The following is a 21,119-nucleotide window of genomic DNA, read 5'->3' as shown; positions in this document are numbered from 1 at the left end:
GGCTTCCCTGTCCATCACCAATTCCTGAAGCCTACTCAAACTCATGTCCATTGCATCGGTGATGTCATCCAACTATCTCATCCTCTGTCGTCCCCTTCTCCTGCCTTCAATCTTTCCCAGCATCAGTGTTCTTATAATATTTTACAGAGCTAAATAACTGTGAAAAACATAATACAAATTTTTTTTTGTAATTGTAAAAGACTGTTATATCAATTCAAAGAAAAACCAAGTACATAAAGAAACAGACACTAACTTTTTATGAAAATATTATAGAATGAATGTGTTCCATTTAATATACCATATTTAACACTGATTGTATGTATGTGTTTAGTCACTAAATTGTGTTCAATTCTTTTGCAACCCCATGGACTATAGCCTGTTAGGCTCCTCTGTCCTTAGGATTTCCCAGGCAAGAATGTGGGATTGGGTTGGCATTTACTTTTCCAGGGCATCTTCCTGACCCAGGGATTGAACCTGCATCTCCAGCATTGGCAGACATATTCTTTAGCACCAAACCACCTAGGGAGCACTTAACATTGATTCAGTTCAGTTCAGTCGCTCAGTTATGTCTGGCTCTTTGTGACCCAATGGACTACAGCATGCGAGGGCTCCCCGTTCATCACCAGCTCCCGGAGTCTACCCAAACTCATGTCCATTGAGTTGGTGATGCCATCCAACCATCTCATCCTCTGTCATCCCCATCTCTTCCTGCCTTCAATCTTTCCCAGCAAAAGGGTGTTTTCAAATGTCAGTTCTTTGCATCAGGTGGCCAAAGTACTGGAGTTTCAGCTTCAACATCAGTCCTTCCAATGAACACTCAGGACTGATCTCCTTTAGGATGAACTGGTTGGATCTCCTTGCAGTCCAAGAGACTCTCAAGACTCTTCTCCAACACCACAGTTCAAAAGCATCAATTCTTCTGCCCTCAGCTTTCTTCATAGTCCAACTCTCACATCCATACATGACTACTGAAAAACCATAGCCTTGACTAGACAGACCTTTGTTGACAAAGTAATGGCTCTGCTGTCTAGGCTTGTCATAACTTTCCTTCCAAGGAGTAAGCATCTTTTAATTTCATGGCTGCAGTCACCATATGCAGTGATTTTGGAGCCCCCCAAAATAAAGTCTGACACTGCTTCCACTGTTTCCCCATCTATTTGCTATGAAGTAATGGGACCAGATGTCATGATTCTAGTTTTCTGAATGTTGAGCTTTAAGCCAACTTTTTCACTCTCCTCTTTCACTTTCATCAAGAGGCTCTTTAGTTCTTCTTCACTTTCTGCCATAAGGGTGGTGTCATCTGTATATCTGATGTTATTGATATTTCTCCCAGTAATCTTGATTCCAGCTTGTGTTTCTTCCAGCCCAGCGTTTCTCATGATGTACTCTGCATATAAGTTAAATAAGCAGGGTGACAATATACAGCCTTGACGTACTCCTTTCCCAATTGGAACCAGTCTGTTGTTCCATGTCCATTTCTAACTGTTGCTTCCTGATCTGCATATAGGTTTTTCAAGAGGCAGGTCAGGTGTTCTGGGATTCCCATCTCTTTCAGAATTTTCCACAGTTTGCTATGATCCACACAGTCAAAGGCTTTGGCATAGTCAATAAAGCAGAAATAGATGTTTTTCTGGAACTCTCTTTCTTTTTTGATGATCCAGCAGATGTTGGCAATTTGATCTCTGGTTCCTCTGCCTTTTCTAAATCCAGCTTGATCATCAGGAAGTTCACAGTTCCTGAAGCCTGGCTTGGAGAATTTTGAGCATTACTTTACTAGTGTGTGAGATGAGTACAATTGTGTAGCAATTTGAGCATTCTTTGGCATTGCCTTTCTTTGGGATTGGAATGAAAACTGACCTTTTCCAGTTCTGTGACGACTGGTGAGTTTTCCAAATTTGCTGGCATATTGAGTGCAGCACTTTCACAGCACCATCTTTTAGGATTTGAAATAGTTCAACTGGAATTCCATCACCTCCACTAGCTTTGTCCCTAGTGATGATTCCTAAGGCCCACTTGACTTCACATTCCAGGATATCCGACTCCAGGTGAGTGATCACATCATCGTGATTATCTGGGTCATGAAGATCATTTTTGTACAGTTCTTCTGTGTATTCTTGCCACTTCTTTTTAGTATCTTTTGCTTCTGTTAGGTCCATACCATTTCTGTCCTTTATTGAGCCCATCTTTGCATAAAATATTCCCTTGGTATCTCTAATTTTCTTGAAGTGATCTGGTCTTTCCCATTCTGTTGTTTTCCTCTATTTCTTTGCACTGATTACCGAGAAAGGCCTTCTTATCTCTCCTTGCTGTTCATTGGAACTCTGCATTCAAATAGGCATATCTTTCCTTTTCTCCTTTGTTTTTTGCTTCTCTTCTTTTCACACCTATTTGTAAGGCCTTCTCAGACAGCCATTTTGCCTTTTTGCACTTCTTTTTCTTGGGGATGGTCTTGATCACTGCCTTCAGTACAATGTCACGAACCTCCGTCCATAGTTCATCAGGTACTCTGTAACATTGCTTACTCATCTATTAAAAGGTTGTTTTTCAGTCACTAAGTCATGCCTGACTCTTTGCCACCCAGTGAATGGCAGCACACCAAGATTCCCTGTCCTTCTTTATCTCTCAGAGTTTGCTCAAACTCGTGTCCATTGAGTCAATGATGCCATCCAATCATGTCATCCTTTGTTGCCCGCCTCTCCTTCTCCCAGCAATCTTTCCCAGCATCAGCATCTTTTCCAATAAGTTGGCTCTTCCCATCAGGTGGCCAAAGTATTAAAAGGGTATTATGTGATATCTTGCCATATTTAAATTAATCCTCAAATGGGCAGATTATATTCTAGATAATTAAAAGAAAGTTCTTTTGAATGATCTTTCTTTCTACATAGACAGCAGAAATTTGGCCACTGTCACCATAGAATTACTCCAGATCCTTTCTTGATAGTTCTGATTTGTGTAACTTTGTGAGTGAATATATTTTAGTATAATTTTAGATAGATTTATGTAACATAACTTCATTTTTCTAATTTAAGACAATTTTTGAACAACTAACAAATCTTTTTTGAGGGTGGGTGCCATGGTTTCCTAGGATGAAAGTGTCTCTTGAAGCGTTCATCAGTTATTTCTTTTTCCTATTTTATTTCAAAGTCACTAAATTAATTTCCTTTCAGTTAAATACATTGTTATATTAAATACTTCTATGTTTCCAGTTCATGGCAATTCTAATATTATTATTACTATAAAATATTTAAATGACACAACATATCAAATTATATCATATTATACTTAGATGTAGTTTGACCTTTAAAAGTTGGCATAAATGCAAATCCAAACTACAATGGGATGTCATCTTATATCTGTTAGGATGGCTATTGTCAAAGACTCAAGAAATAAAAAATGTTGGAGAGGATATGGAGAAAGGGAATCTTGTGCACTGTAGATGGAAATGGAAATTGGTGACAACACTGTAGAAAACAGTATAGAATGTCTCCCCAAAAATAAAAATAGAACTACTGTATGATATAGTAATTCTTCTTCTAGGTATTCATCTGAAGGAAAGTAAAATACTAACTCCAAAAGATACATTCACCTCAGTGTTCACAGTGGCACTGTTTACAATAGCCAAGATAAGGAAGTAGCCTAAATTATCATCAACAGATAAGTGGATAAATGGAATATTATTCAGATATAAGAAGCAAGGAAATCTTGCCATTGTGACAGCATCGATGGAACTTAAAGGCATTACACTAAGTGAAATGAATCAGAAAAGGACAACATATGATACCACATACATATGAAATCTAAAAACAGCCACAACAAAAACAACATGAATTCATAGATCTAGAGGACAGATAGGTGGTTGCCAGAGATGAGGTTGGGTGTGGGTGGAAGGTACAAACTTTCAGTTATAAAATAATTCCTGGGGATGTAATACACAGTATGGTGACTATAGTTATTGTATTATATATTTGAGTGTTGCTAAAAAAATAGAATTTAAAAGCTCTCTTCACAAGAATAAAAATTTGAACTGTGTGTGGTGATGAATGTTAATTAGACTTCTTGTGATGATAATTTCACTATACATACATAAAAATCATTAAGTTGTACACGTGAAACTAATTGTTACATATCAATTATATCTCAATAAAAGTTATATAATACATCGTCAGTTTGGGTTCATTATTTGAATAAATTTGATCATATCAATTTTTGATGTATATTAATAGCTCTCAATAAACTCCAAGGAAATCATTTCACTCTGGTAGATTCAAATTTTAGTTGTCAGTAGGAAGTGTCTCCAAGTTACATCTAGATACACTATTTTGGTTAACGCATCCTTTACTAGAATTGATGTCTGGACGTTGGGTCTAGATGACACTGTTAAAACAATAAAGATTTTGAGGAATAACCATACTGTATTGTAGAACTTGAAATAACAATGACCTAATCTTGCTTTCTTTCAGTCAAGAAGTAGAAGAGAAAGAACTTCAGGAAATGGTAGCATCCTTTCTTGCCTCTTTTTGTTTGTTACTAGCAAACCCAGTGAGCTGAAGGGTTTTTTCCCCTTATACAGGTTTGGGATGAAAATCTTGCAAAGTCTGCAGAGGCTTGGGCAGCTACCTGCATTTGGGACCATGGACCTTCTTACTTATTGAGATTTTTGGGTCAAAATCTATCTGTACGAACTGGAAGGTAAGAGATAGTTTCACTGATACCGTTTATCCAGATAACTTTATTGCCTGTGGACTCCAAGTGTTAGTAGCACCAATTTCAAGTAATATCTACAAGTATTTATTGAGAACTCACTATATGTCAGCCACTGATGCTTGGCCTATGACTGTTTTAGATGTCTTCAAAAATTATTTAAATTTTTAAAAGAGCCAAAAAACTGCCAGTTTTCTCTTTCACCCTTGGAACACCATCCCTTAATCTATTCTACACTAATCTCACAGAATCTTTGAAAGAATCAGGTTGTATCCTTATCCTATCTCTTCTAGCTCAGAAAAATCCCTTGATAGTGGCAGAAGCCATTATTGTGTATGCAGCTTCCCCATGTTTGCATATTCCTGTATATGTGTTATACAAATTCAATGTATTTACACATTATGTATATATACATATGCACATATATGTATATGCAAGTATATACAACTGTGAATGAAGCTGCTTCCAGTAACAGGATAATTTTTCTACACTGTGAGAGGTCATCATCCAACATTCAAAGACTCATTTCCTTCCATATAGGGGAGAAAAATAAGGTGTATTCTCATTAAATTAAAATGATACAACTTTAAGGGGAAAAAACACTCTGAGTCTAGTATCACAGGTTTTTTTTAAAATATCTAATTTTTAATTACATATAAGATTTCAATGGAAGACATTTCTGACATTGGTAAAATAAGGTAAAGATGATACTTCCTGAAAGATTTGCATTTCTCTTTTTGAAACAACCAGACTCATACTAACAAATACAGGATCAGTCGCTCCAGGCCTGAACGTTTTCATGCTTGGCTCTACTGGGAGGAATAGAGGCTTCTGCTGGGTGGTGATGGTAATTATGAAGGAGTGGATATGCTCTTGATTTGCCATCAATAGACTGCAAAAGAACAATTAACTTGTAATTTAATGTGAGTCCACCATACATTGCCACTGCTGTGCTGTGAGTTCTCATTGTGTTTCTTGATATTTAGATACCGCTCTATTCTCCAGTTGGTCAAGCCATGGTATGATGAAGTGAAAGACTATGCCTTTCCATACCCCCAGGATTGCAATCCCCGATGTCCTATGAGATGCTTCGGCCCCATGTGCACACATTATACACAGGTTATTTTGTCTTGCTCAGTTCTGATTCATTCTTTTTTTAAAAATGCTGTTTCTATTTTGGTGAACCTGCATTTTCTTAACTCCTGATTCTAATAATGGTATATCGGTTTACTTTCTCAGATGGTTTGGGCCACCTCCAATCGAATAGGATGTGCAATTCATACTTGTCAAAACATGAACGTCTGGGGAGCTGTATGGCGCCGTGCAGTTTATTTGGTATGCAACTATGCCCCAAAGTGAGTATATGGTTGGCTTCTACTTCCTGGAATCTTTAATGATGTTAAATATCTTCAGTCTGATAGATACTTTTGACAGGTAAATAATATGAGTAAGACTTAACTAACAAGCTCAGATCCTCAAATCTTCCGTCTTATATTATCTGAAAAGTTAAAAGCTGAAAGATTTCTTTTCACAAGGATTCTAATTAAAATTTGGGGCAAGACAATTTGTGATTTGGAGATTCACTAAATTCTCCTCCTCGTCTTTCTTTAGACCTGGTAATTATAAAATAAACATGTACTTCCAGGCTTTTGATAGCTTATATAAAAGTCTCAGGCAAGGATCTTCTAGGGAATTTATCAACACCACAGTATTCTCATCAATCATTCCTAGAATGTTGGCTTAACTTTTTCACTAGGAAAAGAAAACAAGCCCTTCTTCTTTCTTTTAGAGGTAGAATTAAAATCACAATTTATTTTTTTTCCATAGGTGGTTAAGGAGGCATAGAGAATCAGAAGGGAAAATTTAAATGCAATGACATCTTCTTAATGAAAGCTGTGCCATGATCTAAACTTCAGTACAAAAAAATTCAGTAATTTCATCCTGTGGCACACATAAAATTATATATTTCATATTGTGAAAACTGATCAAATATTATAAAATATAGTTGCATTTTATATTTGTGAGCATTCTTTATATTATGAGGATAAACAAACATTTGTTAACATTTGATAAAATGCCTTTTTGATAACAATGACTCCTTGGATAAAGTGTTCCATTATTTATACATGAGTCTTTTCCCTTTTGGAGTAAATACTAAAATGTGCAAAGGATTTATGACACGCCTGGTGTCTTCCAAAGTCAGTCCCAAACAAAGATTTTTCTCCAGCTTTGCCAGTATGGGGAGGGAATGAGAAAACGTTTCACAAATAACTGCATTACTCATTCATATGGTCGTATGCCAGGGGCAGTGTTTTTGCAAAGTTAGAAAAATAGCGATTTTCCCAATGGTCCCCTCTCCACAGTTATTAGAATAGTAATATTTGGAAAGTAAAATGTGACTGCATCATGAAAAGCATTAAAACTGTGCATTTGTTTGATATTTTCAGTTATGCACCTTATATTTTCCTATTAAGACTCTAACTCTTCTTTCTGACATAAATAGGCCAGGCAGTACTCAAATAGTGAAAGAGGCTTTTATTACATTCATTTGGCTGTTCTGTTTTTGGCCAATGATGGGATTTTTGCAATATTATTGATGAGATGTCTGATTGTTTTATGTCTAAGAGATTAAGATATTGTGTTAGTATAGTGTATTTGCTGTAACAGAGAACCATTTTTTGAAACAGGCAGTGGAGAAAGTTTAAAAATTCTGACTGATAGTTGAATACCAGCCTGAAGTTATCTCAAGCCTCCCTGTTTCTCAGGGAAAAATGAAACACAGGATTGGGTGGTGGAGGGGCGGGGGGAGGTGGTGGAGGGAAAGAGAGAGAAATGAGAGAATGAAAATGAATTAGCCTGAAAGGATAAAAATTAAAAGGACGAATAATATATTTATCCATTGACTGATTTACTATTGAATACGGGGCTTCCCCAATGGCTCAGTATTTTAGCTTTTCCACTGTTGTTTTATCTTCAACCCTGACTTTTTACTATCAACACACCGCATTTTCTCCTGACCATTCAGTTTCCTTCACACTTCTGGCTCTGTGGTTATCTGTTAGCACTGTAGTTACTAGTCACCATGCTATGGAAAATAAATTCATTGCTTCCTCTGTCATAACTAAAAGAGCTTAGTAACAGTAAGAGGTTGTGACTGTTTTTATCCTAAATGCTGAATTTGGTGTTTCATTATGGCCATCAAGATGAAGGAAAATATTGACAACATTCAGTTAAATGTGTTCAGCATTATTTTAAAAAATTAACAGTATCGCTAAAAATTATAACTGAGTTTACATATGGGAAAATGTTTTGGAATCATCTTTAATGGTTGTTTCTGTAAGCCATTATTCTCTTACTGAGTTTTCTGTGTCTCATTTTATGAATATTGAGAATCTATTCAACTTTAGATAGAAATCCTTTGAACACTTAAAACCTATTTTTTGTGCTTATGACAACTTCTTGCTCATGTCACCGTTTCTAAGCCTCCCCGAATTGTATATATACTGTATATGGGCTTCCCAGGTGGCACCAGTGGTGAAGAACCCGCCTGCCAATGCAGGAGACATAAGAGAGGAGGGTTTGGTCCCTGGATCAGGATGGTCCCCTGGAGAAGGAAATGACAACCTACTCCAGTTTTCTTGCCTGGAAAATCTCAGGGACTGAGGAGCCTAGTGGGCTACAGTCCATGGGGTCCTAAAGAACTGGACACAACTGAGTGACTGAGCACACACACACCTATATATGTGTGTATATATATATATGTATTTGTATATATTTTACCATCTTTATAATAGTATTAGCATGACTTTTTTAAAAGTACATTTAAGAGGACACAGCGTATGTGTTCTGGAAGGCTGCGGTAAGAAAGAGGCAGCGGTGGTGATGGATAGAGCATCAAGTCAGATGTGGGTTGACAAATAAGGTTGCCATGCTTTGTAAATTATTGTAAATTAACATGATAGTAACTTACTCAGAAAGAAAGAATTTTAAAAGTAAGATATATAGAATAAATTGCTATAGAAATAAGAAATGGATGTAACTTTCAGTGCTTTTCTAAAAATGACACACTTCTGAAAATGTCATCACACGTCAATGTGTGATCATGCGCTTAAGGACAATCAAACTTTAAAAAATGAGCAAGTAACACTTATGCTGTCTTCTTTTTTTCCTAGGGGCAACTGGATCGGAGAAGCACCGTATAAAGTAGGAGTACCATGTTCAGCTTGCCCTCCAAGTTACGGAGGGTCTTGTACTGACAATCTCTGCTTTCCAGGTGTAACGTCAAACTACCTGTATTGGTTTAAATAAGCTTATCTTTTCCTCCAGGAAATACAATGGTTTCTGGGAATCATAGGCATATATATATATTGAGTTTTGCACATATTATACATATTTTATCATAATCTTGTTTTCCTTTTATTATTCATTGTAAAGATTAGTGTTTATCTTGTATGTTTGTTTAATCCTCTGAGGTAATCAAACATCCATGTCTATTTTCTGAACTCTAAGTCTAAATTAAAATACTGTGTATGTAGTATTGACATAGTTGATGCATCCAATTCCAAAGCTTGTTTTCCAAAGAAATTATCTTACATTTCTAGCAAATAGAACATATATTTGGCCTATAAATACACATACATAGATGATGTAATACATAGATAATATGATTTTGTAGTTATCTTGGAGGAATTTTTTTAAAATCCTAAACAATATGTTAGGTGGTAGGACATCTCCTGCACCCATTTCTTTAATAACCCAAAACTGATCATTTGCAAACTACTAATAAAACTCCATGATATCTAGATTTAATAATTTAATTAAGAACCACAGATTTCATTCTGGAAATATTTTGTTTTATTTGGGTCCACCAAAAGATATTCTCAATTTTTGTAAGGTTGAACGCATTTATTTTGCTTAACCTCTTTTATTGAACCAGTAATCATGTGTGGAGTGGTTATGATGGGCAAGGAACTCTGCTAGTTACGTTCTGATCATGCAAGGATAATAAGACAAAATTTCTGTCTTCAAGAAGCTCACAAAAATATTCAGGAAATAATGCAGCCTAATTATTGGGTTGTCCAAAAAGTTTGTTCGGGTTTTTCTGTGATGTTACGGGGAAACAAGTGAACTCTGTGGCCAACTCAAATATCTTGCTGTAAAAATGTTATTTGTTAACAAATTGATTTTTCATGTAAATTTGAGGAAGGGAACCCAACGATGTTCACATGTAGGTGGAATAGGTGATAGGCCACGCCATGTAATATGTAAGTCTCCTGGTTAGCACGAACTGTAGCTATAGTGTTTGGAACTAAATGAGGCAGGGAAGAATGAACAACTGTGAGTGTAAAGAGTTGTTTTGGGAGGTGGAAAGCAAGGCCTAAGTGAACTGACAAGGTCCAAGAGAAGTAAGATTCAGGAGACAGGCATGCAAACCCACGGAAATAGCATTATCGCACGCGCGCGCGCGCGCACACACACACACACACACACACACACACACACACACACACACACACACACGGAGAGCCTCAGAAAGGCAGATCCTGAAGGTTTAATATACCTTGAAGCCTGTGAGCAGGAGGTGAGGGATACCAGAAAGAAACAGTGCAGGTTCCAAGGATATCTCCTGCTCTCCATCGTTCTGCTTGTCCTTATTTGATGAGAATCAGTCTATTCAGCATGGTGGTCCTGGAGCATCATGTGGAAAATCCCATGTACACACCACAAACAGCTATGGTTTTGTGAAAGGGGCCTCTTCAGATGATTTTCTAAGCACTAATTACCAAAGTTTATTACCATATCTAAGTAGAAGAATATTTTTCAGTTCTCCATTAAGTTTGCATGTGTGCATGCTCAGTCGCTTCAGTAGTGTCTGACTCTTTGCAACCCTATGGACTGTAGCCCACCGGCCTCCTCTGCCCATAGGATTCTCCAGGCAAGAATACTGGAGTGGGCTGCCATTTCCTTCTCCAGGGGATCTTCCTGACCCAGGGATTGAACTTGCATCTCCTGTGTCTCCTGCATTGGCAGGCGGGTTCTTCACCACTGGTGCCACCTGGGAAGCCCCAAAAGTGAAGCATGGTGGAAAGCAAGTCAAAGTCACTGTGAAAATTTCACTCATGTGATTTTGGAAATGCTTATTTCCAAATCACTTTCAGAGAGGAGAAATTCAACACATGGATCAAGACACTTAACACATTACATTTTACATGTGCACGCACGTGCGTGTGCGTGTGTGTGTGTGTGTTTCAAGTTATATAATGCTGCACTAGAATTACAGAATCAGTAAACACAGTTAGTTCCAGAGTACAAATAACAGAAGGAAGCTACTTGTTTAAAATTCCACACACATTTGCAGTTGCTTAGAGTAGATTCATTGAAAGATGACAGATAATTAATTAAATCCAATGGGGGATTATCCAGCATCTGGAGTTCAGGTTTTCATGATGACAAATAATTGGCCAGATTTCTTTCACACATTGAATCTGACCAAATGTTTTCCTATAAAATGACTTGGCTTTTGTGGTAACATATATAGATTTTATTAAAAATAAGTAATTTTGGAGACTAATGTGAAGAACAGAAACAACAGGAAGAGTCAGGTCTCAAATCAACTTTTAGCTAATATATACAGGCAATTGGAGAGAAAGCTCATTAGTGAGATATTTGTTTGCTTTATCTAGATAGTATTTCTTGAGTTTCCTAAACTAGTTCTACAGAAGTACTAAAATAACTATCAAACCAAGAAAAGGCTATGATCAGTTCCAATCTATTGCTGGTTTACCTGTGTGGCTTGATTTCTCAGGTCTGAAAAAGAATGATGATATTTGCCACATGATTCACAGAAGTTCATTTGAAGGTAAAATTACCATATTAATAGAAAATCAAGAATATTAAAATTATCATTAATGTTGTGAAGCCTTTATTTGCGATAAAATTAAGTCTTTCATGAGCTCCTCTTTGGCAGAAACTCTGTCTTATCTTTGTGGGCTTATACCAGCTTCTTATATAATGGCTACAGTGTAATAAGTTTTTATATGAATGGGTTTTTAGAATTAACACAACAGTCTAGTATTGCAAGAATTAGAAGAACCTCACCTTTCCATGTTTCATTAAGACAAAAATGTCTTAAGTACAAAGCTTTGAGTGCATCAACAATCCAGATAAAGCTCCAAATATAACAGATTAAGACTAGGAACCATATACTCATAAACTTGTACACAACAGTCCTTTCCAAATATAAGTTTATTTATAACTTAACAACTCAGCTGAAAATGTAACGGGTATATTTGTTATTCTATCTGTGCTTCTTAAAGTTAGTAATATAAAGTGGCCATGTGAAATGTTTTATTTTCTAGGCTAAAGCAAATGAACATTTGCTTGAATCAACCCATAGTGTCATACTTTTCACAGCATGCAACAATGGTGCTAGGATAGCTATTTCTCACTGTAACTCCCAGAGGGAAAAAGGGTCTGGGCATAAGCTATTTCATAAGAGCAGCTTTAAATAGTAATGAGGTTTTCATTTCAATAGGTTTCATTTGAAATGGTGATTGGCATACATATTCTACAGCATTGATTTTTATTTTTGGTATGGATTTTTCATTACATCCTTTATTCAGTAGAAAAATTTTTTTAAAAATCTGTCATAACATCAGTTTTTTGGCTTCCATGTCATCAAAAGACTGGAAAAATTACGAGTTGAGCTGTTAAACTGATGGATTCCTTTACAGAATTGTATTTGAGTTGTGTAGGCACACTCTTAATGTTCCTGGTTATGGTAGGTAAGTTTGCTTTTAAAATGTGGCAGAAACAATTTTCATTGTTATCATGTTTTGTTGCTTTTTTTCCTGTCCAGTAGTCTAAGAAGCATCACTTCCGCGGTCCGTTAGGACTTCCCTACCAAGTTCACTTGGCAGTTCATCTGAAACTTTCGTGGAAATACTCATTTGAAAGTTCCATGAAGTTTTAGCACAGAGCTGACCAAACAGTAGGGAAAATTCAATCAGTATAATTTACTCAGAATATTTGAATTGAAGCAATATATATTTTTCTCATTAGTATATGCTTGTGTTAGATCAACTTATAACACCTACATAAGCAATCGAAAACATATTTAGGCCAGTTCAAGTGTTCTGTGTTCACATCCTGCTTATTAAGTGAATACATAAGTTAAACAGATCATCTGAGTGTGTTCGGGAAGGAACAGTCAAGCTTACACTGGGGTCTGTTTTCTCCCCTTGTATAACAACATTCCCAATGTTCTGCAGGAGCATAGGACGCCAATCTTGGATGGGAGGAGGCTGTTTCCTACGGGTGTTTAGGGAGAGTAAAATTAGATTTCTATCAACATCTAATATTATCTTTGTTTTATACTTGCATATTTTTGTATTGTTATATGTGTGAGGGAAGACATTTAAACACATGCAAAATGATTTTTAAAAATTATTTTATCTTCTAACTTTGACTTATGAGAGGTCAGTCAACAACTTAGAAAGTTACACAGTTCACTGGTTAATGGTGCTGAAAAGTCATTACAACCACCATATACTTGCTTTAATTTTGAAGTTTCTTTGCAATTAAAGTTTTTAATAAGTGTGAACTATCAGTATCTATTCTGGTGCTATATATGTGGTGCTAAATGAATTGTTAGTGTTAGTAGGTTAAGAAGTCTCTTCTTATTCATAGTTACAAATGTTGTCCTTTCAATTTCTGATTTAGAAATATTAATAACGTCCTGTTGAGTGAATCTTAAACAAAATAAACCAGTGCGCTCTGTTTTTATATAATAACCCAACATCATTTGGGTGTTAAAGAATCTAAATGTATTTCTTAGAAGTTATCCATCTTTTTAAAAAGCACTTTTAACCTTGGAATGTAAAATTCAAGTTATCAACTAAAGGTTAGATTACACCTACACCAAGCGTGCTTCAGGCACTGGCGCCCTCTGGTGGTTATAAGGACAAATTCTTGATGGCAACTTGGCCTGCCAATAAAACCATTTCTTCAGTTCAATAAAAATTTAAGTTGCATAATATTAAATTCTTGGATACTCTGTAACCCTGATGGCATTAAAGATGCTTGATTCTATTTACATAATTTTCTAGGAGACTAATACATATATCTTGACATCCATTTTCCTAAATAATAATAATATTTTATGGCATTCTAGTCCTGAGGTGCTTATTAGTGTTCTTTTTTTGAACTAGGTATTAATAAAATATATTTTTAATTTTGTTTACATCATAAATATGATAATAGGTAAAACTAGTGAACAGAACTCTGTGTTTCACTTTCAGAAGTGATCATTTATTTTTATATATTAAAACAATTTCATATATCAAAAGATTCTCTCTCCACTTTTACTTGTTGATCTATAATTTGATAATGCTCTTTGGTCATACTGTTGAGCTAATGATGACATTTTATTGTTCCATTCAAATTCCTTTTGGACTTAAAAATATACCTAAAAACTTAGGATTATATCCCCTGTAACTAATGAAGGCAGCATTTTTAGATAACCTTTCACTTGAGTTGTGCAGTTGACTAAGTGTGATAATCTGTTTTGACAAAGATATTTCTTAAACTGTGTTAGCATAACCAAATGAAATATACTTTAAAGCAGTTTCCCATATTAGTATTTTCAAATTTATTTTAAAGCAATAAACCCTTTGTATGATCTCAATCCTATACAAAGCTCCAATATATAATATGCATAACATGGACTAAACCTTCTCCAGTGCCTTGGAAGTTTCTTCTAAGAGCCCTAGGATTCCATAAAACCACTAGGAAAACATTGATCAAAGTCATCCAGTTCTCCCCATTTTCTCAAAAGAAATCAACTAATTAAAGACAAAAAAAAAAAAAATGGAGACCCTAAAAGTTTTGCAATGGTTATCTAAATTATTAATCACCCACTTCACTTTGCATGTGTTAGAAGTCAAACTAATTGGTGGAGCATTTAACACTGATTCTAACTGGTGCTTGGTTATAGACTACAGTAACTTGTGCTTTGTTATTTGACAAACAGAATTTTGGTACCATAATATTTTGAGAATTAGAGATAATTGTGATGCACATAGAACGTGTTTAAAAATATCTGAATGTTTCAAATATGTACATAATCCTAAAATAGATTGTATCATTTTAGATTTTTTAAAAGATTAATTTCATATTTTTTATTCATTACCTAATACTGTGGCAGTAGAAGGTGCCTTTGATGTTGTGATATAATGCCATGAATATGTACATACATAAAGCCTGTGTAAACCTCTGACTTTATAAAGCATAACAAGTGTAGCTTTTTGAGCCCCACTGTATTATTTTTCCTTCAATAAAATATTATAATTAATTGTTTTGTGTTTAATATTTTAATTAATAATGATGAATTTGTTTCCTGATTTTCAATAGTTTTACAATAGTAAAGCTTTCTTGCCTTCCCTGCCTCCTTCCTTCTTCCATTCTTTTTGTATTTAATTCCACAAAATATTTTGAGATCCCAATGTAAAAGACATTTTCATGGAGAAAGAGGAGAATAACACTACGTTAAGAAGTTCTGGCTGAGAAAAACTGCAGTAGTTGAACATAAATATTTCCATGTTTCATACTGAGGGCAAGAAGAGAAACCATAGGCATTCCTGCAGGGGGATGCACCATGTCTGGTCACTAGTTGACCAAGAAGGCTGGTGTTTTACAGATGGTTCTGCCTTGCAGCAGGCAAATCTTCCCTCTGGTGAGACGGGAGAGCTCCCAGGCCAGTTCACCACTGATGTTCACTTGCTAAGTCTGCAGCCTCAACTGTAGCATGCCAGGCTTCCCTGCCCTTCACTGTCTCCCGGAGTTTGCTCTAACTCAGGTTCATCAAGTCAGTGATGTCATCCAACCATCTCATCCCATCCCCTGCCGCCCCCTTCTCCTCCTGCCCTCACTCTTTCCCAGCATCAGGGTCTTTCCAACGAGTTGGCTCTTCTCATCAGCTGGTCCAAACATTTGAGCTTAGGCTTCAGCATCAGTCCTTTCAATGATTATTCAGGTTGATTTCCTTTAGGGTTGACTGGTTTGATCTCCTTGAAGTCCAAGGGACTCTCAGGAGTCTTCTCCAGCACCACAGTTTGAAGGCATCAATTTTTCAGCGCTCAACCTTCTTTATGGTCCAACACTCACATCCATATATGACTACTGGGAAAACCATAGCTTTGACTATTTGGACCTCTGTCAGCAAAGTGATATCTCTGCTTTTTAGTATGCTCTCTAGGTTTGTCCTAGCTTTCCTTCCAACAAGCAAGTGTGTTAATTTTATGGTCACAGTCAACATCCACAGAGATTTCGGAGTCTAAGAAAATAAAATCTGTCACTGCTTCCACTTTTTCCCCTTCTATTTGCCTTGAAGTGGTGGGACCAGATGCCATGATCTTAGTTTTTTGAATGATGAATTTTAAGCCAAGTTTTTCACTTCCCTCTTTCACCCTCATGAAGAGGCTCTTTAGGTCCTCTTCATTTTCTGCCATTAGAGTGGTATCATCTGCATATCTGAGGTGGTTATTTCTCCCAGCAATCTTAATTGCAGCTTGTGATTCATGATTCATCCAGCCCAGCATTTTACATGATGTACTCTGCATATAAGTTATTAATAAATAAGCAGGGTGACAGTATACAACCTTGTTGTACTCTTTCCCAAGTTTGAACCAGTTGTTCCATGTTCAGTTCTAACTGTTGTTTCTTGATCCACATATAAGTTTCTCAGGAGACAGGTAAGGTGATCGGGCATTCCCATCTCTTTAAGAATTTTCCACAGTTTGTTGTGATCCACACAGTCAAAGGCTTTAGTGCAGTCAACAAAGCAGATGTTTTTCTGGAATTCCTTTGCTTTCTCCATGATACAGCGAATGTTGGCGACTTGATTTCTGGTCCCTATTTTGTTTAAATATTTTACTTATCTTTATTTCATAGTGCACACATACTAGTGCATAGAAAACTGTCTAATATCTATTAGCATGTGGTGTATTTATATTGTATATAGTGGGAGTGCAAGATCCAGAACTTTCTACAAATAAGGGTGCACAACCAAACAGTTTGGAGGAAACAGGTCTAAAGGCTGGCAACTTCCCAGCATGTTTCTCTGTTTCTACCTTTCTCTCTGATAGCCCACCACAATATGGCATCTGCATTGCTCTTTTTGAAAATAAAGAACATCTAATGACTTTCTTACACAACACCTTCCAAAGACATCCCAGGCATTTAATAAAACACAGTGCTTTATCACCACTTCTGACTTGGCTGGCTTCTACCTCATTCTCCAACATCCTTCTCTCCTATTCTCCCTGAAGCTCACTCTGCACTGACTTTTCTTCCCTTTGGCCAAATTCATCCCCACCTCAGACTCCTCTTGTTCTACCAACATACTGGGACATTATTCTCCCAGACAGTCACAAGGGTTTCTTTCTCTCTCACTTCAATATGGGGCCCCTTTCAATTGACACTTTTCTGCCCTCCATATCTCTCCCAACAGAATGTAAGCCTCTTGAAGGAAGGAAACTTGCTTGTTTATTGCTATATTTATTGATGTATGTCCAGACCCTAGGTAAGTGACCAATAAATATTTTTTAGGCAGACCAATGAATGAATGCAGTTGTAAAGGTTAAATGAAGTAATTATGTAAAGAACTGCATGCACACTCTTCCTGATAAGGAATAAACAAAAAAAATCATTATTTGACCATCACTATAATTTTTTCATGGTGTTCTTAAACATGACAAAATATCTATGGGTTCTCTATCCCTAGCAAGTATGTGCTAACATAATTAGTTTACCACGAAAGCAATTAACCAACCCCATTGTCTCAGAAAAGCAATATCTTTTATCTCTTAAATGACTTTAAAAAATCTGAAGCTAAAATCAGAATTAATGTCTTTCCAGTTTTTTAAGAAATCTCCACACTGTTTTCCATAGTGGCTGTACTAGTTTGCATTCCCACCAACAGTGTAAGAGGGTTCCCTTTTCTCCACACCCTCTCCAGCATTTATTGCTTGTAGACTTTTGGATAGCAGCCATCCTGACTGGCGTGTAATGGTACCTCATTGTGGTTTTGATTTGCATTTCTCTAATAATGAGTGATGTTGAGCATCTTTTCATGTGTTTGTTAGCCATCTGTATGTCTTCTTTGGAGAAATGTCTGTTTAGTTCTTTGGCCCATTTTTTGATTGGGTCATTTATTTTTCTGGAATTGAGCTTCAGGAGTTGCTTGTATATTTTTGAGATTAATCCTTTGTCTGTTTCTTCATTTGCTATTATTTTCTCCCAATCTGAGGGCTGTCTTTTCACCTTACTTATAGTTTCCTTTGTAGTGCAGAAGATTTTAAGTTTCATTAGGTCCCATTTGTTTATTTTTGCTTTTATTTCCAATATTCTGGGAGGTGGGTCATAGAGGACCCTGCTGAGATTTATGTCGGAGAGTGTTTTGCCTATGTTCTCCTCTAGGAGTTTTATAGTTTCTGGTCTTACATTTAGATCTTTAATCCATTTTGAGTTTATTTTTGTGTATGGTGTTAGAAAGTGATCTAGTTTCACTCTTTTACAAGTGGTTGACCAGTTTTCCCAGCACCACTTGTAGCAATACCACTTCTGGGCATACACATCAAGGAAACCAGATCTGAAAGAGACACGTGCACCCCAATGTTCATCGCAGCACTGTTTATAATAGCCAGGACATGGAAGCAGCCTAGATGCCCATCAGCAGATGAATGGATAAGGAAGCTGTGGTACATATACACCATGGAATATTACTCAGCCGTTAAAAAGAATGCATTTGAATCAGTTCTAATGAGATGGATGAAACTGGAGCCCATTATACAGAGTGAAGTAAGCCAGAAAGATAAAGAACATTACAGCATACTAACCATATATATGGAATTTAGAAAGATGGTAATGATAACCCTATATGCAAAGCAAAAAGAGACACAGAAGTACAGAACAGACTTTTGAACTCTGTGGGAGAAGGTGAGGGTGGGATGTTTCAAAAGAACAGCACGTATATTATCTATGGTGAAACAGATCACTAGCCCAGGTGAGATGCATGAGACGAGTGCTCAGGCCTGGTGCACTGGGAGGACCCAGAGGAGTCGGGTGGAGCGGGAGGTGGGAGGGGGGATCGGGATGGGGAATACGTGTAACTCTATGGCTGATTCGTGTCAATGTATGACAAAACACACTGAAATGTTGTGAAGTAATTGGCCCCCAACTAATAAAATAAAATTAAAAAAAAAAAAAATAAATTAATGTCTTTTGGGGAATAGATCCATGCAGTCTAAATGGTTAACTTAAGATATGGATCTTTTTTGTACAGTTCTTCTGTGGATTCTTGCCACCTCTTCTTAATATCTTCTGCTTCTGTTAGGTCCATACTATTTCTGTCCTTTATTGTGCCCATATTTGCATGAAATGTTCCCTTGGTATCTCTAATTTTCTTGAAGAGATCTCCAGTCTTTCCCATTCTGTTGTTTTCCTTTATTTCTTTGCACTGATCACTGAGGAAGGCTTTCTTATCTCTCCTTGCTATTCTTTGGAACTCTTCATTCAAATGGGAATATCTTTCCTTTTCTCCTTTGCTTTTTGCTTCTCTTCTTTTCACAGCTATTTGTAAGGCCTCCTCAGACAACTATTTTGCCTTTTTGCATTTCTTTTCCATGGGAATGGTCTTGAACCCTGTCTCCTGTACAATGTCATGAACCTCTGTCCATAGTTCATCAGGCACTATGTCTATCAGATCTAGTCCCTTAAATCTATTTCTCACTTCCACTGTATAGTCATAAGGGATTTGATTTAGGTCATACCTGAATGGTCTAGTGGTTTTCCCTACTTTCTTCAATTTAAGTCTGAATTTGGCAATCCTGGAATGTGAAGTCAAGTGGGCCTTAGAAAGCATCACTAGGAACAAAGCTAGTGGAAGTGATGGAATTTCCGTTGAGCTATTTCAAATTCTGAAAGATGATGCTGTGAAAGTGCTGCACTCAATATGCCAGCAAATTTGGAAAACTCAGCAGCGGCCACAGGACTGGAAAAGGTCCATTTTCATTCCAATCCCAAAGAAAGGCAATCCCAAAGAATGCTCAAACTACCGCACAATTGCACTCATCTCACACGCTAGTAAAGTAATGCTCAAATTCTCCAAGCCAGGCTTCAACAATATGTGAACTATGAATTTCCAGATGTTCAAGCTGGTTTTAGAAAAGGGAGAGGAACCAGAGATCAAATTGCCAACATCCGCTGGATCACTGAAAAAGTAAGAAAGTTCCAGTAAAACATCTATTTCTGCTTTATTGACTATGCCAAAGCCTTCGACTGTGTGGATCACAATAAACTGTGGAAAATTATGAAAGAGATGGGAATACCGGAACACCTGACCTGCCTCTTGAGAAACCTGTATGCAGGTCAAGAAGCAACAGTTAGAACTGGACATGGAACAACAGACTGGTTCCAAATAGGAAAAGGAGTACGTCAAGGCTGTATATTGTCACCCTGCTTATTTAACTTATATGCAGAGTACATCATGAGAAATGCTGGGCAGGAAGAAGCACAAGCTGGAATCAAGATTGCCGGGAGAAATATCAATAACCTTAGGTATGCAGATGACACCACCCTTATGGCAGAAAGTGAAGAGGGACTAAAGAGCCTCTTGATGAAAGTGAAAGAAGAGAGTGAAAAAGTTGGCTTAAAGCTCAACATTCAGAAAACTAAGATCATGGCATCTGGTCCCATCACTTCATGGGAAATAGATGGGGAAACAGTGGAAACAGTATCAGGTTTTATTTTGGGGGGCTCCAAAATTACTGCAGATGGTGATTGCAGTCAAGAAATTAAAAGATGCTTACTCCTTGGAAGGAAAGTTATGACCAAGCTAGACAGCATATTAAAAAGCAGAACATTACTTTGTCAACAAAGGTCCATCTGGTCAAGGCTATGGTTTTTCCAGTAGTCATGTATGGATGTGAGAGTTGGACTGTGAAGGAAGCTGAGCATTGAAAAATTGATGTTTTGGAACTGTGGTGTTGGAGAAGACTCTTGAGAGTTCCTTGGACTGCAAGGAGATCCAACCAGTCCATCCATCCTAAAGGAGATCAGTCCTGGGTGTTCATTGGAAGGACTGATGCTGAAGCTGAAACTCCAATACTTTGGCCACCTCATGTGAAGAGTTGACTCATTGGAAAAGACCCTGATGCTGGGAGGGACTGGAGGCAGGATGAGAAGGGGATGACAGAGGATGAGATGGCTGGATGGCATCACCCACTCTATGGACATGAGTTTGAGTAATCTCCGGGAGTTGGTGAGGCACAGGGAGGCCTGGCGTGCTACGATTCATGGGGTCACAAAGAGTTGGACACGACTGAGTGACTGAACTGAACTGAACTGAAGATATGGATTTC

The 21,119-nt window shown here is 37.0% G+C and overlaps 1 protein-coding gene across 1 annotated transcript in view; it reads left to right on the top strand.

Moving 5' to 3' along the window:
* PI15 (peptidase inhibitor 15) overlaps positions 1–15,028 on the top strand; it is a 34,850-nt gene extending 19,822 nt beyond the window's left edge. The window contains exons 3-6 of the mRNA XM_065903225.1: positions 4,571–4,689; positions 5,688–5,820; positions 5,941–6,056; positions 8,874–15,028. Coding sequence (XP_065759297.1) covers positions 4,571–4,689; positions 5,688–5,820; positions 5,941–6,056; positions 8,874–9,009 — 504 coding nt within the window. The 3' untranslated portion in view covers positions 9,010–15,028. The remainder of the gene's footprint in view (positions 1–4,570; positions 4,690–5,687; positions 5,821–5,940; positions 6,057–8,873) is intronic.
* Positions 15,029–21,119: the final 6,091 nt, after the last annotated feature.

This window comes from Muntiacus reevesi, chromosome 12, assembly GCF_963930625.1.
Source record: "Muntiacus reevesi chromosome 12, mMunRee1.1, whole genome shotgun sequence".
Classification (NCBI taxonomy): domain Eukaryota; kingdom Metazoa; phylum Chordata; class Mammalia; order Artiodactyla; family Cervidae; genus Muntiacus; species Muntiacus reevesi.
The sequence above is the reverse complement of the archived record's forward strand: the minus strand, read 5'-3'. Positions and strand labels throughout refer to the sequence as shown.